The sequence below is a fragment of the Kogia breviceps genome, chromosome 3, assembly GCF_026419965.1.
Source record: "Kogia breviceps isolate mKogBre1 chromosome 3, mKogBre1 haplotype 1, whole genome shotgun sequence".
Lineage (NCBI taxonomy): Eukaryota > Metazoa > Chordata > Mammalia > Artiodactyla > Physeteridae > Kogia > Kogia breviceps.
Window position 1 is genome coordinate 13,323,638 of NC_081312.1, and position 21,254 is coordinate 13,344,891.

Genomic DNA, 21,254 nt, shown 5'->3' on the forward strand with positions numbered 1-21,254 from the left:
CTGGAATTAGTGTCCATTCAGAACCAGTGACCAGTAGTCCCTGGAAGTTCTGATGATTTCCTTTCCCCAGTGTACAGTTGTTACTCTGGTAAAAGGCCGTGGGTCCCTTTGGGGAAGGCTGGGAGGAAGATTAACAGGACAAATTCTCTGGGTCCTTCCTCAAGGTGACCCACCATCCCCTTTATCCAAGAGGTTGTGGGTATATAAACTGGTTCAAGTGTGGGAATTGATTGAGGGACAGTTGATTGGGGGGAGGGCAGCAAAGATGACAGAGGGACACAGTGGAACTTTGGAGGGCATTGGGTATGTCCATTATCTTGATTGTGGGGATGGTTTCACAGGTGTGTATATATATATATATATATATATATATATATATATATATATATATGTCAGAATTTATCAAGTTGTACAGTTTATATGGTGAGTTTATTGTATAATACATCAATTTTACTTCAATAAAACTGCTAAATTTTTTTAGAATGTACCTTTAACAGGACATATTAGGAAGTAAATAATTTCCCACTCTTACAGCTTATTTAATTTTGAAGCTAAGCGATCAGAAATATTTCTTGTTAAAATCAAATTTAAATCATGCCTATTATTAAAATTCTAAACATGACTGCTTATTTTAAATGTGCTTTTTGACAGTCTGAAAATGCCTCAGAATTGTAGGAAACCTTGCCCATAGTCTTGAGAATTCAAGTCCCCTTGCAGGGTCACACCTGTCATGGTGACAAATGAAAGGGCAGGCTTAACCTGACAACATTAAATGTGGCTCCTCTGACTAATTCCCTCTTTCTGATTCCACATACACAAGCAATCTTCTTTTTACAGTTTTCCATTCCACCACAGCTCTGCCTGTAGAGAGACTGTATATTGCTGATCATAATGGCAGGAAAATTCTGAACCAAAAGATGTTCAAATTTAAATTGCTTTTATTGCCTTTAGATAAATTAGTTGGCATTCTGGTTTTAGCAAGAGAAAGAGAGCCTGAATCAGATTGTCTAAAAATCTTAAAACTAGAGCAGATTTCTCAAGAATTTAAATAGGATTCTTTCCCTTTAATCAATTAATTATTCACTTTGTCATGTTGTTAATAATTTTGTTTAAAGCTTGGTGTTAACCTATGATTCCATGGTTTTTTTGTTTTGTTTTGTTTTCTTGAAATTTACTAACAGTGTAATAGCTGAATTATCCCACATTACTTTTGCCTTTCAAGATAATCATTCTGATTGTCTTTCCTGGTGTAAAATCTTTTATAGTCTGTTCTTTATAAAAGATGCACCATTCAGATAAATGTGTCATTACCTTATCCCCAAATGTCTTAAATAGCCAGGGCTTTTTCTGATCATTGAATTCTTCCATTCCTTAATTTTTGTGATCTCCCCTGAACTCTGCATACTTTCTATAGAGTTTATTTGAGATGCATCAGAATCATATATTATCCAAGTTATCTGGTTGCCTGTTGTTGTCTACAGGTAGCCTAAAATCAGGACACATCTGTTTTCTCTGGTATCAAATTTTAAAATATGATAAGAATTTAGGATGAGACGAGAACTTTCTCCATGGTGTAAGAATCCCTTTATCAGTGTCCCTGAGGGTCCTCTCCTTTCTGTGTGAGCGCCATCAGCGAACAGGTAACACTGTTGTGTAAGGTATTTTCAAGGAAGCCCTTTCCATCGGGATTTCTTCTCCCATAAAACAAGCTGAAATTAGTTTCCTCTAACCTCTGTTAGTTAGAGCAGCACGTCAGTTCTGGTCCTGGTCCTGGTCCTGTCCTCTAAAGAACAGAGTAGTTCCGTGGTTTCTACCAGACGTTGCTTTAGGTGTGTGAAGATAGTTTTATCTAGGGTAAACCTTCCTAGTTCTCTTAACTGTTCACGTGAAATGATTTCTAGATTCGTCATGCCTTGGTACCGTTCTGAACCAACATCCGTTTGTCAACATTATGGATTTGAATGATAGCTCTTTAGCTTTTCTGTGAGTCTGTTTCTTATTTTTATTTCATGTGTGTAGCATGTACTTTTCGTACACGTATGTCTCCCACTAGCTTTTACTGCCTCTGTGTAGAGCTTCCTCTTTCAGGGTGTGTGTTACTGCCACACAGGAAGGTGTCCCCTCAGCCACTGGTATTGCTAGCAGGTTTTCTGCCTCCCCTTCAAGAAGGAAGCTTTTTCTTGCCTGGGGCTGTGTAAACCAGGATAATTAGATTTACCCGCACCTGGGCATCAGGCCATAGACGTCCTGATTGCAGGACCTCCATCATCTCCAGCAGGGTTGTTTCTGTCTCACTTTCTCTGCCTTGGAAATTGAAAAAATACTTGCCAAGAGATGTTTATTTGGTATTTCATTATCCATCAATAAAGTATACTTTACTAATGTGTTTCATAGTGCTATCCTAAGCATAATGTTATATAAATTCAGGTCTAAGTGTTATAAAAATAATGGTTTAAACAGAGCTGTAGGTGTTGTTTAGGTAGGGGGTTGGCAAACTATGGCCTGCGGGCCAAATCCATTCTGCTGCCTGTTTTTGTGTAGCCTGTGAGCTAAGAATGGTTTTTACGTTCTTAAGTGGCTGAAAAACTCAAAAGGTGAACAATATTTTGTGACATGTGAAAATTAGATGACATTTAAATTTCGGTGTCCATCAGTTAAGTTTTATTAGAACACAGAGTACTGATCCATTTACATATCATGTCTGGCTGCTTTCAGCAGCATTGAATAGTTGCCCCAGAGACCATATAGCTTCCAAAGCCTGAAGAATGTATTGTCTGGCCTTGTATTAGTTACCCATTATCCATGCTCAGTAACAAATGAGCTCAAAACTTGGTGGCCTAAGACAACATACATTTATTATCTCAGCATTTCTGTAGATCAGGAATCTGGGCACAGCTTAGCTAAGTCCTCCACTTCAAGGTCACTGAACAGGCTGCAATCAAGGTGTTGGCTGGGCTTTCAGTATCTCAAGGATCAACTGGGAAAGGATCTGCTTCCAAGCGCATGTGGTTGTTGGCAGGATTCGGTTCCTCTGGGTTGTTGGACTGAGAGCCTCAGTTCCTTGCTGGCTGTTGGCTGAAGACAACCCTCACTGCCTTGCTGTGTGGGCCTTTCCAACATGGCAGCTTCTTCATCGAAGCATGCAAGCTGGGAAGGCAATAGAGTCTGCTAGGAAGACGGAATGTTTTGTAACCTAATCATGAAAGTGGCATTCTCTCATCTTTGCTGAATAATATTGGTTATAAGAAAGTCACTAGGTCCAGGCAACACAAGGCTGTGAATACAAGGAGACAGTGATCATTGGGCATCTTAGAAAACTGCCTACCGTGGGCCTTTTACAAAAAAGTTTGCCAACCCCTGGTTTAGGTAAGAATTTATCTGTCCTCGCAACGAGTGTTTCTTTAAGTAATTATTTTAAAACACTGATTTTGTGTGATGTGCTAATTTAGTCTTCTAAATGCAAAATCAAAAAACAGTAATTCTGTTGTACTTTTCTGTTTTATCCATGTTAATTATTCAGTAACATATTGAATTAGCCCATTTGTATCATTTTACATTTTCTGTTTATTGATGTCTTGCTTTCAGAGTTATGTATAGAATAACAACAAGTATCATTCTTTCTTACGCTAAGAAAAGATCAAATTTATTTTTTTCCTTGGCTTTCTTATGCTTCTTATGTCTTTATGATGAAATTTTTTTGTCAGCATATTTTATAAAGCCTTCTTAATTCCCCATATGCAATTTGTTTTTTTCTTTCCTTCTCTCTAGGTATTTTTGTATCCAATAGCAGTATCTATATTTCCCAGGTGTTTTTTGACTCGTTACCCCAAATCTATTAATGTTTGTCGCAAGAGCTATTCCTCTACCTGTTATTTAACAGGATGCAATTACAGCAGCTTCAGACCGGAGTCCAGTGATGGGAGAGGAGCAGGGTGGAAATGACCCTTCCCTTGGCACCATAATCCTCAGCTTTCCATCTTCCCTCTTATCATCCTTCGCATCTTTTCACTCCTGCTTCCCTTGCATGACACGTGGCGGGGAGGGCCAAATGGTACTGAATTACTAATTTGCCTCTGAAGCACTCCCCTGGGTGGGGAGAGGGTTTGGAGCCCTTCATAAAACATAGGGCTGATCATTCCCGCCATGGAGACGGCCCCTCAGAGACGCCATCAGAGTGGCTGCCATTTCCTGAGCTTCCCCTCCACCTCCTGCTTCCCTGCCACCTCTGATTTCCGCCCCAGCTGGTTCTCCACTGCTCCCATCCACCTGGAGCCTCAAAGGTCAGCCTCACAGCTACCGGAAAAGGCCGTGGAAAGAAGAGTTAGCCTCTGCATTCACAAATCCGCCGTCTATTTTGGTCTGCGGCGTGATCTGCTGTTCCTTACGTGCCGTGGTTCTCCAGGGCCTCCCGGGAGGGCCCCATCCTTCTGGATGAGCATCTTGGCTCCATACTCTGGCTCTTGGTCTCTGCCTGGGCTCCTTTCCATTCAGCAATCTCTTTGAAATTCCGTGTGTTCCAGTCTGCTCTTGACCCCCAACATGGCCCTCGTTTGTGGTCACATGCAGCCACTTGGTCTGCAGGAACCCCCAAGGCCCCCTCCTATCCCTGTCATCTTGCCCTGTTAGGGAGGGCACTCTAACACAGATAACGGAGTGGGTGGAGAAGTCCCAGCTTGGAGAGCATCCTCTGGGCCACAGAAAAGAGTGCAGTAAGGCGGAGGGCCTAGGAGGAGGTCTGCTGGTAAAGGCCTGGTAAGTGAAATGGGATCCCAGCTTTCGCCTAAGCCAGGCCCACCTCTGAGATTAAGACGCGTTCAGGCACGTCTGATAAACCGGTCTAATAGACCCATCAGTAATCGAACTGTGCGGGCGTCGAAGGGAGAGGAGCCCAGGCAGACCAGCTGGGTTCGCAGAGGCCTTATGAGCGAGGAAGGACAGTTCTAGGTTTCATCTGTCACTTTTAGGGAGGAGATGCTGTGAGTTGAAAAGAAAAGGAATTTAGCCCAAATCTTTACAAGATCACGCACACATCTTTGGTTCCTCTAACCTCATGAGAGACATGTATTTTCTCCCATTTGGCTCAAAAAGCAGCAGCAGGAGTGGGAGCCGTTGGGTGGCTTCTCAGGCGGTGGGGGTCGGAGGCCTTGTTAGGGAACTGGGGGAAAGACCAAACGAGATGCTATAGGAGAGAGTGAAGAGGAGTATTCATAGCTCACAGAAGACATGCCCTGGGGACTCCCAGGGATTACTGGATGAGACTTTGAGCGGAGTCACAGCTTTCGCAGCTTTTGCAAAAGCTAGCAAGGGTATCAGCCAAAGAATCTCATCTCATTATTCTTAATCACCCAGTGGATGTGGCCTCAGGAAGCACAATTTAGGTGGATCTGGATCAAGAAAGAGCTCAGTGACATGCAGAGGGAAGTGACCGCATGGGACCGTCCTCTCTGGGCAGCCAGTCTCGTGGCTCAGAGAAGGGGCGCTCCTGTGGAGTAGGCAGGCTAAGGGCCCCGCTGTGCCAACCTCTGTGCCCAAAGTCACCCACATCATGGCCTTGAATCCTTACAACCCTGAAAATGAGGTCACAGCATGTGCTGTCCTACAGACAAGGAAGCTAAGCTTCAGTTACCTAAAGGCTCAGAGCTACGGGGAGGTGGGACTGGAGTCAAGTGCAGTGTGACTGGAAAGTTGCTTCCTGCTCTTTCCTGGGTAAAACTTGGTTCCGTGTGGCTCTTTGCTGGTGAGGCAGATGCTTATTTCAGGTAAAGGATTGGGAAGGACTGGTCCAGAGACAACAGAGGGATTGATTTCATTAATCACTTGAGTATTCGTTAAGTGATTTTTTGTGTGTGTGTGTGTGGTACGCGGGCCTCTCACTGTTGTGGCCTCTCCCGTTGCGGGGCACAGGCTCCAGACGCGCAGGCCCAGCGGCCATGGCTCACGGGCCCAGCCGCTCCGCGGCATGTGGGATCTTCCCGGACCGGGGCACAAACCCGCGTCCCCTGCATCGGCAGGCGGACTCTCAACCACTGCGCCACCAGGGAAGCCCCTGTTGAGTGATTTTTAACTCCTAGGAGGAAGAGAAAAAGAAGCACATAGTTCTTGCCCTAAGAAAACTTACATACTGTTTGGGAAGATATGGAATAAATAAATGACAATTCATCATAAGAGGGAGCGTTGACAAATGTTTGAGTGGTAAGACGAATGCTGTGGAAGTACAGAGGCGGCACAGTCCCTTGGGGTTTGAGAGCATCACGGACGCCCTCCTGATGGAGAGATAGCATGGGCTGGTCTGAGAGCGCCGATGAGGTTTGCAAAGGCGGAGGGTAGAAGGAAATGCCTTTCAGACGGTGGGGAAACAAGCACAGGGGCCTGCAGACTCCCTGGAGTCCTCGCCAGTCTGGGTAGCGCTCTCAGCGGGTCCGAGATCTTGTAAATGAAGTTCGTTTTATCATTCCTATTCTGAAAAGTAATGTTCACTGTAGTTTAAAGCGTGCATAGGAGGACAACAGCAGCCGTAACACCCAGAGATGAACACTGCTACTATGTCCCGTTGGTCTTCTTCACCTGAACAATGCTGTGCTCATACTAGAGATTAACTTTCTATTTCGCAGTTTTTGGGTAAATTTATAAGCAGTCTCTAATTACAAACTCTTCATAAACATACTTTTGTAATGGCTGCATAATATACCACTGAGTAGATAACACCGTGATATGCTCTACTAGCCCCTTGTGTTGCACAAAAATTAAGAGTCAGTAGTTGAGTGAAAAACCTTTCTAACTCAGGCAGGCACATATGTGATTCTGTGAGTTGGGGACCACTGGGGAACCAGGAATTGAGAGTCCACAATGAAATGGGGGAGATTGTGAACTTATAAATGGAGGACAAATAGAAATAATCAACTCACCTTCTGCTATCTGCAGAAAAGTGAAAAAGTGATCTGCAGGCATCTGTGGAAACTGAGGAGGAAAGCTCCTCATATAGTAAATAGAGAACAGTTAGACATGTATTGATTTAGTAAATATTTGTTGAGGACTTGCTCTAGGCTAAAGCAGTGTTCTAGGCCCCAGGGAATAAAGCAGTGAACAAGACTGCTTTTTTTTTAAAAAAAAAAAAAAAGAAAAGAATCCCTACTCCCATTGAGCTTACATTTTAGATTTTAGTTGGGAGAGATAAATAATAGACAAATAAATATATAGTAGTTATAAATTCCGTGAAGAAAAATAAAGGCAAATGTTAAAGAGTTGGGGAAACGGCAGTTTTGTAGGATGTAGTTGATGTGGGAGGGTGATGTGGAGGGATGAGGTGAGCATACACCACTGTCCTAAAGGTCACTGATCACTTTTTATTGGGACAGTTCTTTGTTGTTATGTTTCAGTGAACATACAAAACACACGTGCCAAGTTTCATGGGTTCACTCTTTCCGCCACATTTTATTATGAAAAGTTGCAAATATTTGTTATGGTGGACACCTACACACTCACTGCCATGATTCTACCATGAATATTTTACCATCCTTGATTATTTTGTATCTACCTACCTCTCTCTCCATCATAAGTTTAAATTTAATCTTGATGTCCTTACCCTTTACTCCATAAGTTCTTAAGCTAATCATTTGCGCATTTCTTTTACCACAGGGGTTTTCAGAAACTTCCATCCATGAATAGGAAGAAATTTTATATTCATTTATATATTATTATAGATTTTAATTTTATTTCATTTTGCATTTTACATGTAATTCCTCAATCCATTCAGAGTTTATGGGGGCTTACGGCATAAGGCAAGGGTCTTGCCTTGTTTGTTTCTTTCCCACATAGCTGGTCTACCCAACACATTTGTCAAACAAAGCACTCTTTCCTATGTTGGCTGGTCACTTTTTAAAAACAATGTTAGTTTTTGTATATGCCTGGTTATTTTTCAAGTTGTCTCTTCTATTCACTTGATATGGCTGTTAATTTATTTTACTACCACTTCACTTTCTTTTCTTTTTTCTTTCGTTTTATAATACATTTTACTATGTAGTTAAGCAAATTCTCCCCAGTTATTTTCTTTTTCAAAATTTTCTTAGCTGTGTTATCACTAATTCTAGCAAATAAATATTAATATTATCCGGGTTCTAAAATATCCAGTTGAAATTTTAATTCATATGTATATTTCTTGGGGTTTTTTTTGAAAGGAATCTTTCCTCATCTGTAAGACAGGGATAATAATAGCCTTTTGATAGGATTTTTGTATGGATTGACTGATAATATACACGTGAAGTGTTCAACGTGATATGTTAATTCAGAGCTTGTTCTGATTTTACAGAGGGCTCTAAGATTCATTTGGAAGCAAGAAAAAATAGCTCTGGGTTATTACCAGTTCAGAAATCAAGCACACTGGAAGAGGTAAAGTGGCAGCAACACCCAAGAAATGTCTCCCAGCCCTTGTTGCAAGATGCCCTGGTATTGTTACGAGTGGGCATCCCACAGAAATCCTCCACCTGCACCCGCATTTCTCAGCGCCCACTCTGCACTGCCACGGTGCGCTAGCCCTCAGACTGACATTCATACTCACAGGGCACAATAGGCTGGAATCTGGCACCAATTTTACTTAGCTTTCTGGAAGGCTGCAGTTCAGGAAGCATAGTGTATCAGCATGACAACATCAAACACATCTCATCAGAGGTCCTCCCAACCACCTAGGCCTGACTTCCCAGGGACACGTTCAGCCGTTAGTTATGGGACCTAGTGGGCGGGCATGGACCACCCAGCAGAGGAAACTCAGTGCAGGAACCCTGTCTTCTAACTCCCACGAACACAGCTTCCAAGCCCCCACGAGGACACCCTTGGGAATAAGAGAGAACACACAGAGGCTCGTGAATATGTTCTAAATAGTCCTGGACAAGACGGCCCCCAGGACCTACGTGCCTGTTCACACCTGTCTGGCCAGGTGCGGTTCACTTCTCAGGGGTAACTTCAGAATGACCGCACACCTGACGCTTCACATCCATCTTGACCCGGAAACAGTATAAGAAGGAGGTAAATCTGGGATCATCTTCCCGTGGAGGAAAGGGTTGAGCCTACTGTCTCCTTACCACCCCATCCTCAGTTTCTGGTCCTCTTCCTGGGCTTCAGAGCCTCTCCACCTCGCTAAGGAAACCCTGTCTCACTCTGCTTACATGACAACAGCAGTGGTCCTTCCGTGAGTCTCCAGCAAGGCTCCTGCCGTCACTCGTCTACGTCGGGTGGCCGCTCAGCCTGCTTTGTGCGGGTCTGCTCCTGCTACCTCTGGCCCTATTATTGTCACTCAGGAAAGGGGAGGCTTTGGGGCCATCGCGTTTGTTCTGCATGTTCCCTCATCAGCACTGTTTTCAGCAGGAATTCCTGTAGATTCCTACTCAGTTTCTTCCCGATCTGCTCCCTGCCCCACCTGCACCTAAACCTCTCATTCCCTTGCACGGGGACCTGACGCACCCCTCGGTGGCACACCGATGCTGTCGTTTGTGTGTCCAGACGACTGCCCTGAAGTGTGCACGGGGTCTCCTGCGCCTCCTTCCAGTCTGGGCATTTCAGTGGGGCCGTGCCTCTCTTCAGGTGCTCATGGCTCTCTCGCTGGCCCTCCTCCATGAACCCACCACACTCAACAAGACGGACCATTCCTTCCCCCAGTGCTTGGTACGGAGCGGCCTGCCAGTAAACGTCGCTGCCTTAGGTGTGAGAGTAACGGTACAGAGTCGGTACCCTCAGATGAAGTCAGCCAAAGTGCTTCTTTCGACACATGGTTCAGCAGCAGTGAATCTAGAGCCTGGTCCTTTTACACAAGAAGCCCTTGCCTGCAGAAAGGACATTAAAGATGGAGAAATGGAACAGGCTATGCTTGCTTTTCCCTGAGAAACAGGGCGCCCGCACCTTAGGTCAGGAGAGGATTATCTCTAATGCTGCAACCCCGACGGGCAGTGAGCCATGGGAAAACACTAAAGAATCAGAAAGAAAAGAGGTTCTGCTGCTTTTTTTTTTTTTTTTTTTTTGCTTGTTCTTTCAGCATTTTCTTAGGTTTCCAGGATGGAGTGCTAGAAGTAGAATTTGCTTTGAAATGAACAACACTGCTGGAATGTTCAGTCAGAAGTTAACCATCCCACCATCATTTCCCTGATGCTCAGTGCTCCTTGCTACAGGCTGTCTGTCTGTTTTCTTTGTGGTTGCCTTAAATGAGGGAGCAGGACAGTGAGTAGCTCATGTTTATCAGGCATTTGCTACGTTTCGGGGCAGTGCCAAGCACCGTACATCACGTCTTCACTCATTTAAGAGGCATAATACCCATTTTAGGCAGGTACTGCGGTTGAGAAAGCAGTTGAGGAAACTGTAGTACAAAGGCATTAATTAACTTTTAACGTTACACAGCCAATAAGCAGCAGAGCCAGTGCTTGAACTTGATCCCAAAAGGCTCTAAATTCTTGTTCTTACTGCACTGTACTATCTCTTATTATTATCTTTTTTTTTTTCCCCGGTACGCGGGCCTCTCACTGTTGTGGCCTCTCCCGTTGCGGAGCACAGGCTCCGGATGCGCAGGCTCAGCGGCCATGGCTCACGGGCCCAGCCGCTCCGCGGCATGTGGGATCTTCCCGGAGCGGGGCACGAACCCGTGTCCCCTGCATCGGCAGGCGGACTCTCAACCACTGCGCCACCAGGGAAGCCCCAACTTATTATCTATTTTTTTGTTCCACAACAGTTACTACTATTTTAATAAACAACAGGGGATCTTTTTGCAAACCAAATAACTGAGAAACTTTATCCCCATGTGTACTATGTTAAGCTTCTTAATTTCCATCAGCCCCTTCCATTATTTCTTTCTCATTAAACTATTGCTCTGGCTTTTAAGAGGGGCAAAGGTACATTTGGATTGGATCGATTTCATCTGTGACCTTAGCATAATGAAAAATATTTCATCAAGAAACCTGATTGTCTTAATTATTTTACTTTCTGTAATAAATAGTAGCGTTTACTCCATCTTTGAGCACCACTTGCCTTCTAAGGCTTGCCAGTCTGTTTTAGCGTCGCAGATAAATAAGCAGATGCTTTCATCCCATGAAGCGCACCCAGCTCTGGTATCAAGAGTTGAGCCACATCCAACGGGTTCTGACTGTCCCTTTCTGGGGCTTCCTTCCCTCTCCATTCCCGCTGGCGCCTTATGTTCACTGGCTCACAGGGCAAGAGAAGCTAGGCAGGTAGAGTTGGGGTTTCTTTTGTCCTTCCAAATCTGAATGCTGAATCCTCTTCTCTGAGTTTATTAAAGTTGTTTCCATTGTAAAAGTTTTACTCATGGAGTCTAGTCCATAGATAGACTAGCCTGTTTTTAGCCCCAAGCCTTTTTTTTTTTCTAATTAAATATTTGGGATGTTAGTTTCCCATGAGGATTGACTTATACTGGAAAATGATCAATGCTTTTTGTTTCTGCTTAAGTTTGAGAAATTTGATTTCATGGTATCTCATATTTTTATCTCCGTTTTTCACATGTAGTTCAATTTCAGAGTGTGTTGCGCCATACTTGTTTTCTGCGAAGAATACAGTCACTATAACTTCATCCTGTGGTTGTTTTAACAGCAAGTTTTATCTGCCTACAGGAGAATATTAAAAAGCGAGCCTCCGTATCCCCAAGAAATGAGTGCTGTAGCCAAAGACCTAATTCAGCGTCTCTTGATGAAAGATCCCAAGAAAAGACTGGGATGTGGTCCACGTGATGCAGATGAAATCAAAGAACATCTCTTTTTTCAGGTGAAACGTATTGAACAGATGGTCTTATATGCCCTGCTGTTTTCAGGGTACTTGGCGTTCTTGGTGAAATGAGTGAACTTGGGCTGTTTCTGAGTCATTTTCTCCCAATTTCTAAATGACAGGGACCCTTTAAGAAGAATCCGAATTCTACTTGTAGGGACCTAAGTGGTCTTTTTCTCCCTATATGAAGGGAGAGAGGGGAGGATTATAATAACATTTGATTTTCTACATACTTATTGGTTAGAGTTTCTGAGTATTGATTTCCATTTGTGATCTCAGGATTTAGGCATACAGACTGAGGAGACTTTTATTATATTTTTTACTTCTCAGTTCACGAGCTGTTACTGCCACTGTGTTATACTTTTTAGATAGTGATTTCATCTCTTCTTTTCCCAGAAGAAATCTTAGAAAATTCAAAATCAGCCTCTTTCTCAGTTACGTATCATAATATAGAGAGAATTATTCATTTATTTTCTTTGTACTTGAAACAGTGCTTTTCTTATTCCGCAAAAGCCTAATAAGACCATTCTGCAGAGAACCAACACGTCTGCTCAACCTAGTATGCTCAGTGTTGTCCAAAAAATGACCAAAATGTTAGATAACTGGAAAAAAAAATTAAATAGACTGAGTTGGCTAGTTATTTCAATCTAAATGGTCAACCTGGGATACCATGACCTCGATTTCTAAAACTCTGAGCTTATGACTTTTAAATAATTTCATCGTATCAACAAGCATGACCTAAATATTTATGCTCAAAGGGGACCATCAAGGTTTTATTTTTACTTTGCAGACTGAGCTTTTACATTGTTATCACCAAAATTAATGAAAATATCACACCAAAACAAAGAAAAAAAACCCTGCTGTAGAGTAAGCTTTCATGTTATTTATTGTGTTTTTAATATAGAAAAACAAATAGTGATTGAGAATAAGAATTCTCTCTCTGTACTTATATACTCAAAAAAGGGCACATTTATTTCAGTCTCTTGGTGTAACCATTTAAAAAATCATTACTGTACATCTTACAGAAGTTCAGTAACATAGTGAGAAGTACCTTTAGAATAAAATTAATTTCTCAGCATGTGCATTTCATAGATTAATATGGCTTGGAAAGGTTAACATTTGAACAAACTATTTCATATATCTTGTTCAGAAGTTCGGCTCAAAAATTAACAATAAGGTAAAATTCAAGAACGTACTCAAGCAAAATACCCCAAATCATATTTTCCTAGGATCTTTTTCTCCACGGTTCCCTGTACTTGTGAATATTGCAAAATAGCTTTCATATTAGAGAAATTTCTCTTTTCTATAGCTTAGAATAGTAATTTTAGGTTATTTAATTGCCTTGACTTTTTATTTTATTTTATTTTTTCATTTTTATTTATTTATTTATTTATTTTTAAACATCTTTATTGGAGTATAACTGTTTTACAATAGTGTGTTAGTTTTTCCTTTACAACAAAATGAATCAGTTATACATATACATATGTTCCCATATCTCCTCCCTCTTGCGTCACCCTCTCTCCCACCCTCCCTATCCCACCCCTCTAGGTGGTCACAAAGCACAGAGGTGATCTCCCTGTGCTATGCAGCAGCTTCCCACTAGCTATCTAATTTACATTTGGTAGTGTGTATATGTCCCTGCCACTCTGCCTTGACTTTTTAAATGAGAGGGACACTTCAGGAAAGACCAAAAGTCTACTTGTAAAGACCCAAATGGGGTGGAGGTGGAGAGGATTGTAAGAGCATTCAATTTTCTCCATACTAAACGTTCTCCTGCTAACAGTATATTTCTTTAAATTACCCCTTTACTCTAGAAGTTTCTCTTAATGTATGTACAAGAGCCAAGCCCAAATCATACGCTTGTAATCATATGCTTGTAATGTAATCATACACTAGGAAAGAACACGAACTAGAAAGTCAAGAGACTGACCCTCCCAAATGTTTAAGTGAAAAGGTTAGTTCTGATTTCTGGGCTTCTATTTTCATCTGGATCAAATAAAGAGGATGAACTAAGTGATCTCTAAAACCCATTTTAGCTGAAAACTTTGAGGGTCTGTAATTTAATGTTTTACCTCCATTGCTTCCACAAGAGGGCATAATGAAAACATTTTATGTTAGTTGATTATACTTACTGAATGTCGTCAACCAAGAAGTACAAGTTTCACATTTTACCATCTCTGAAATCAGTATGCAGCTTACAGTGGACAACATTTTACTATTCTAATTGGTAATGCTTTTTCTTTCTTAATGGTACATAAAATAAGTGTGTATCTTACTATCAAGGATGACATCTTAGATTATAAGAGAACTATATTAATAGGGTATCTGTGGGATTCAATTCAGTAAGTATTATCTGAGGTTGTTTTTCGTGGCAGAAGGAGAATAAAGAAAACGGAACAGAGGGTTGAATTTGAATAATATAAGACATGGCAGTTTATCAGACAGTGACTGACATGGGTAGAAAGGGGGCCTGGATTATCCCATGGGGGAGAGAAGAGGCAATGTTGAATAACTTGAATACAGTTGAATGAGAAAAGAATGGTTACATCAGTTCACACTATCACAGTATCCTTTAGACTTAGAGACATAAACCAATGCATGAATTAGAGTGAGTTTGTTTATTTTCTAATTTGTCCAGATGGCCAGGAGGAAAAGCAAGTACAGAAGGAAAGCTAGTTAACACTGCCTCTAAAAAATAGGGATGTTCCTTTAGAGTTAATATTCATATCCATTTTAAAGCCCTTTATTATAGTTTAGTTTAGGTTTGGTTTGGTTTTGGTTTGGCTTAACGCCTGTCTCAGGGGACTCATGACAAAATAATTTTTGTTATCCCTAAGGGTGAACTAGGGTGTTCTGGTGCCCCCCAGTGGCCAGGACGAGATTTCACAGTGGTGAACAGTCTCATCTCAGTCACAGCTTTGGTGAGCTATAAGCTGTGGTCAAAAAAATGTGCTCCTGCTTGTAAAAAATATTTTTTTAAATCATTGGCTTGAAATATGTGCTTCTTGCGCTTCTGGTGGCGCAGTGATTAAGAATCCGCCCGCCAGTGCAGGGCATACGGGTTCAAGCCCTGGTCCGGGAAGATCCCACATGCTGCAGAGCAACTAAGCCCGTGCGCCACAACTTCTGAGCCTGCACTCTAGAGCCCGCGAGCTACAACTACAGAAGCCCGCGAGCCACAACTACTGAGCCTGCGTGCCATAACTACTGAAGCCCGCACGCCTAGAGCCTGTGCTCCGCAACAAGAGAAGCCACCGCAATAAGCCCGTGCACCGCAACAAAGAGTAGTCCCCGCTCGCTGCAACTAGAGAAAGCCCGTGCACAGCAACGAAGACCCAATGCAGCCAAAAATAAATAAATAAAATAAATATTTTTTTAAAATGTGCTTCTCTCTGTTGTTTAATTAAAATCATTATCTTTGTTATTTTTCAAAAATATATTTCAACTTTGTTGATTTCTACTTTGTACCAATTTTCTTTCTCTGTTTCAGAAAATAAATTGGGATGATTTAGCTGCCAAAAAAGTGCCCGCGCCCTTTAAGCCAGTCATCCGAGATGAATTAGATGTGAGTAACTTTGCAGAAGAGTTCACAGAAATGGACCCCACCTACTCTCCCGCAGCACTGCCCCAGAGCTCCGAGAGGCTGTTTCAGGTAATCCTCAAGAGCCCACACGTGTTTGCTGGCCATGTATGATTTGAAAGAAAAGACTAATTTTCCCATGTGAAAGCTTTTTGGCATCTTGAAAAACAGGACTATATAATCTCTTCAAAATTATTAAATACAGAGATATTGCAAATCAATATGTGTTGAATTTATACCTGAAATTTTACTTCTGTTCAAGCTCTTTTGTAGAAAATATAATACTACTTTACTTCTAATCATACAAAATATTCCTTAATTCATAAACAGTGTTATCTGATTCTTTATCTTCAGTGACTAGTCAGAACTGTTTCTCAACTCATAAAAAAGATTTAGAAAGGATTTAACACTTAGGAAAGGATCTTTTCTCAGACTTAAGATAAAATATTCTATTAAATGGCATCATAGCTTCACTTCTTTGACTCCCATTAGCATCCCAGTAGGATGGTTTAATTTGGCTGTCCAGACACTGTCTCTGGACACAGGTGACACTAGTGGCTAGTACTTGGCTGGGACAAAGCAGATGTTGAAAAAAATGTTCCTTGAATTAGTGAATGTTCTAACTTAAACAGATTAATCATCCATCATTATACAGATGGTCCCCAATTTACGATGGTTCAACTTAGGATTTTTTGACTTTATGGTGGTGCGAAAGTGATACACATTCCACGGAAACCATACTTAGAATTTTGATCTCTCCCGGCATGGTGATGTACAGTACGATCCTCTCACGATACTGGGCAGCAGCAGTGAGCCCGGGCTCCCAGTCAGCCACTCGATCGCGGGGGTAAATAGCTGATACACTTACAACCAATCGGAACCCGAACAACCATTGTTTTTCACTTTCAGTACAGCAGCCAGTAAATGACGTGAGATATCCAACACTTTATTGTTAAATAGGCTTTGTGTTAGATGATTTGACTCATCTGTGGGCTAATGTAAGTGTTCTGAGCACGTTTACGGTAGGCCAGGCTAAGCTGTGACGTCTGGTAGGTTAGGTGTGTTAAATGCATTTTCAACTTAGGATATTTTCAATTTATGGTGGGTCTGTCAGGACGTAACCCCACTGTAAGTAAGTCAAGGAAGATCTGCACCACTTTTGGTTCAGCACATCATTCTGCTGTTTGATTTGACTCCTTTTCTAAAACTCAGTTTTAAATTTAACCTAGGGAAATATAATGAGTCAAATAATTGCTGCATTAGAAACTGACTGGAATGAAACTTGCTATTTATCTACTTTGAAAACCAGTAGCATGTGGACCACTTTTTAGTTCCTTAACTGTACCTTTTTTGAGAAGTTAGTTGTGTTTGTTTATAAGTAAACTTTTATCAGCAATGCAAAAGAATTATATCTATGAGTCAGATACTGGGGATGGGATAGGAAGGAAGTATTTTTCTGCCTTTAATTTTGAATTGGTTTAGTTCTACCAGAAGATGGCGTCATCTCCTTCTGAAAAGCATTATTCTATTGATTTGAAATAACCTTGCATTTTAGATTCATGTTAACAAATATATATATATATATTTTTTGGCCTGGCCGTGTGGTTTGCAGGATCTTAGTTCCCCGGTGAGGGATCGAACCCACGCCCTCAGCGGTGAAAGCACCGAGTCAAAGAAGAAAAAAATGATTACAATCTAGTCTGTGCTAAACTGGAAAATTGCAAATCCTTATTTTTTTACCTTTCTTTTTTTTTTAGGGCTATTCCTTTGTTGCTCCTTCTATTCTCTTCAAGCGTAATGCAGCCGTCATAGACCCTCTTCAGTTTCACATGGGAGTCGATCGTCCCGGAGTTACGAATGTGGCAAGGAGTGCAATGATGAAGGTGTAGCCATGTGGTTAATTAAATGACATATTCGTGTTTAAATACCAACACTAATTGACTTTCTCAAGTCAAGTAAATTTAATAGACTTTCCATTTGACTAAAACGTAATTTTTTTTTTTTTTTTCTCCCGGGTACGCGGGCCTCTCACTGTTGTGGCCTCTCCCGTTGCGGAGCACAGGCTCCGGATGCGCAGGCTCAGCGGCCATGGCTCACGAGCCCAGCCGCTCTGCAGCATGTGGGATCTTCCCGGACCGAGGCACGAACCCGTGTCCCCTGCATCGGCAGGCGGATTCTCAACCACTGTGCCACCAGGGAAGCCCTAAAACGTAATTTTAAAAAATGAATAAATGGAAATAGTAAGATTTGCCCTAGAGAATGATTAACATCCATTTGAATGAGCTCCTTTCTTATGATAGAAAGTAATATATTTTTTAAATAAGTGATATACATGATAGAAATGAGCTAATGATGAATTTTTAGAGATTATAAATGTATTCCACTCCTATTTATTAACATTAATAATGTTCTGTTACTCAACAATTTTATCTATATTTTCTTAAGTGAAATGACGTTGGTTTCTTGTCAGGACTCTCCATTCTATCAACACTATGACCTAGACCTGAAGGACAAACCATTGGGAGAAGGAAGTTTTTCAATCTGTCGGAAGTGCATACACAAAAAAAGTAACCAAGCATTTGCAGTCAAAATAATCAGCAAAAGGTATCACATTTCCAGCAGTCTCTCTTATGCATTCGTCCTGGTCAATGGATTCTATAAATTACGATTTTTTATTTAAAAGGAAAATAATGGTATATTATAAGGTTTTGAACCAAGGTTTTAGCCATTCGGCTCATCAGTTGATCCATTATACTTCTAGCTCTGAGAAAGTGATCCATTTTAGACATAAATCATAGTATGATGTGCTTTTTAGGTTATTACGAGAAGACTTTCTTGTGGCGGTGTTATTTAATCAGACTCGCTTAGTGAGTTCAGCAGCTTTTGCCATTCCTATTAGTTGTATATTTGAAATATTTTGTTCTGCAATTATTTAGTGACCTGCGGGTAGTTTGAGAGCCAGCTAGTTGTTTTGGTAACTGATCCTTACCTCCGTTATTGTATATTCTTATTACCAAATTGTCAGGCAAGTAGAGCATCCATTTCTTCATGTGATTATAGCTCTTTCCTGACTCAGGAGTGATCATTTTTCTCAGGAATAATGCTTTACTTGTTCTGGTGGGTGTATGACTCACTACTTTCAGGGAAGCCTCATTCTGATACGTTGACACTTACATTCCGACTATACTGTAAATATAAACAAAGTTAGGATTGGGGCAATGCTTCCAAAAACTTGGTGAAGAGGGATGAAGAGACTAACTGTTTCATCTTGCAGGTTGGAAGCCAATACTCAGAAAGAAATAACAGCTCTGAAACTCTGTGAAGGACACCCCAATATCGTGAAATTACACGAAGTTTTTCATGATCAGGTAGTCCACTTCTTTTTATGTGGATACTAATTCATATACAAAGTTCTACTTTTCATCAGTTGTGTAGGTGCTGGGTCCAAGTCAGGAATATGGGACATGACCGAGCCACGTGAGAGGGTGAGAAGACACTCCACGCACGCTTTCACCCGCCCCCAAATCAATGCTTCCTCTCACTTCTGCTTCTGTCACTGAGTCGTGGTCGCGTAGGACCTGGAAGGAGGACGGGGGTAAAGCCCAGCTCATTGCGCTTAGTGCGCGTTCAGCTACCGCCCCGCGTAGCTTCATCTTCACGCACCTCTCAGTACTCAGTCATTTTCAGCCTTCAACTTAACCCTTTAACTTTTAGCCTAAAGCCTCATTAGTGCAAACTGAAGAGCAAATAGGAAGCAGAGGGCAAAGATACTCTCTTTCCATCTTCTTATTCCAGGTGACAGATTCTGCTCAGGCCACAGCCCAGGTCATGCTACTCGCCTTGTACCCCCGGTCCCACTTTGCAGCAGTACCCTCACACAGGCTTACGTAACTTTAGAGACAGGAGGAACACTGTTTTGTCAGGTCCATGTCTCCTGCCCTGCAGAAGTCTCTCCATTACGGTCATCTCTCCTCCTGGGACCGGGCGGCATGGCACAGTCTTATGCAAGACAGCGTGCTGCGCACAAGAGCTAAAACCAATCCTGGATGTGGTTGGCCCTAACTTTACCAAAGAAGAAACTGAGGTTCAGAAGGGTCATGAGTATTTTCCCACAGGAAAAAAAACGGCGGGGGGGGCATCATGAGACTCGTCCAACCAAGGTCACGTAGCAGGTCAGTGAAAATCTAGTAGGAAGACTTGGTCTCCGGTTCTGGGCTCTCTCCAGTGTGGTACCGTGACATCCACGTCCTAGGAGAGTGGTGGCCCAGTTCTCTACCACATTGAACTTTCCCAGAGTGCCGTGGCCAAGAATGACACATGGTGGGGAAACCAGGCGGCGGCAGCAGGAGCATCATAACTATTATAACTGCTGCTATTTATTTTCACATACGTTACGCGGTACAGGTGTTGTAGCACCCATTCTACATGTATCATCAAACTCCCAGAAGTTAAGTAACCGGGTCTCCCAGTTTATACGTGGTACTGCTGGAATCTGAACCCCATGCAGTCCAGCCTCAGAACAAGCACTTAATTGCTTTGTTCTACTGCCTTAGAGGAGGCAGACACAAAGCCTGGTTTTCACATCAGGTGAGCGAGCACCCCAAAATGACATCATCTTCTTGCATCCTTGGTGCTTAGAGTCAGGAAAGGAAACTCTTTGAAGCAAGGGGGAGCTGTTCTCCCTGCTCCTCTGCTGCCTCCACCTCACCGGGCCACTCAACTACAGCGCAGGTAGAGTCCCCTGCCCACTGGAGGTGCTTATAGGGAGCCTAGGCAGTCTCCTATCGAAGGCGATCCACACACCCATCAGGGGCTTCCTGGAAGACCTTTGACACACCCGTCGGCTTTGCAGCTGTGCGCCTAGCTACTTTCCCCGGAAGACTTTCCATCTCTGACCGTCCAGCCACTGCCAGATCTCAGGAACTACATCTCTAATATTTTACTTATGTGACAAATTAACTTTATTATTTGCTTTTTCTATATTCAAGAGTTACTAGAATAGAAACCATCTCATGACGTAATCCTGCGTATACCAGTGTAAATATATTATCATTCTAATATACAGTTGTTGATAGTTGGGGTTGTTTTTTCCATGATGGTGACACAGTTGCCTAGATCATGCCTGGATCCACCATAGTCTTCTTTTCAACGGATGGGTGAAATTGATTGAGGGTGTGTCTCCAGCCTTTGACTGTACAGCAGTGAAGTTTGTACCATGATTTGTGCTTTACTACTCTATGAGTTTCCTATTGCTGCTGTTACAAATTACCACAAACCTAAAACAATACAGAGGTATTATCTTACGGTCTGCAGGTCAGATATTCAAAATCAGCCTCACTGCTGTAAAGTCAGGGTGTCAGCAGGGCTGGTTCCTTCTGGAGGTTCTAAGGGACAGTTTATTTACTTGTCTTTTTTAGCTCTGGAGACTGCCCACATTCTTGACTGGTGACCCTTCCATGTTTCATTCGTCTTTTGTTTCCATAGTCCCATCTCATGCTGTTGACTCTGGTGGGTAATTAAGATACCCTTCCCATCTCAAGATCCTTAATCACTTCTGAAAAACCCCTTTACCGTATAAGGAAGCATCCATAGGTTCTGGGGATTAGGATATGGACATCTTTGGAGGGCCATTATTCAAGCTACTATATATACATTTTTTCACTGTTACCTACATTTTATTGGTAAGGGTGCTAAAGTTCATAGAGGTAAAGTAACACCCCCAAGGTCATAAGGAAGTAGCAGAACTGGCATTCAGATGCAGGTTTGACTCTAAAACCACTATAGGTCTTGCCCCTCATTTTTTTAAAGTCTGCTGGCATATACTTGTAGCAGACCTTTAGATTTGATCTTAATTTGTCTGATGTAGAAACTCAAATTAGCATGGTCTCTAATAGCCTGGGAGCAATTCTCTTAATAAAAGTGT

The 21,254-nt window shown here is 42.1% G+C and overlaps 1 protein-coding gene across 4 annotated transcripts in view; it reads left to right on the forward strand.

The window, feature by feature from the left end:
• The window catches only part of RPS6KA5 (ribosomal protein S6 kinase A5), a 192,939-nt gene that overhangs the window by 156,885 nt on the left and 14,800 nt on the right, over positions 1-21,254 (forward strand). For all 4 annotated transcript variants that reach the window (XM_059056486.2, XM_067027898.1, XM_067027899.1 and 1 more), the window contains 5 exons: positions 11,601-11,751; positions 15,242-15,403; positions 17,089-17,214; positions 17,802-17,935; positions 18,606-18,699. In XM_059056486.2, the coding sequence (XP_058912469.1) occupies positions 11,601-11,751; positions 15,242-15,403; positions 17,089-17,214; positions 17,802-17,935; positions 18,606-18,699 (667 nt within the window). The remainder of the gene's footprint in view (positions 1-11,600; positions 11,752-15,241; positions 15,404-17,088; positions 17,215-17,801; positions 17,936-18,605; positions 18,700-21,254) is intronic.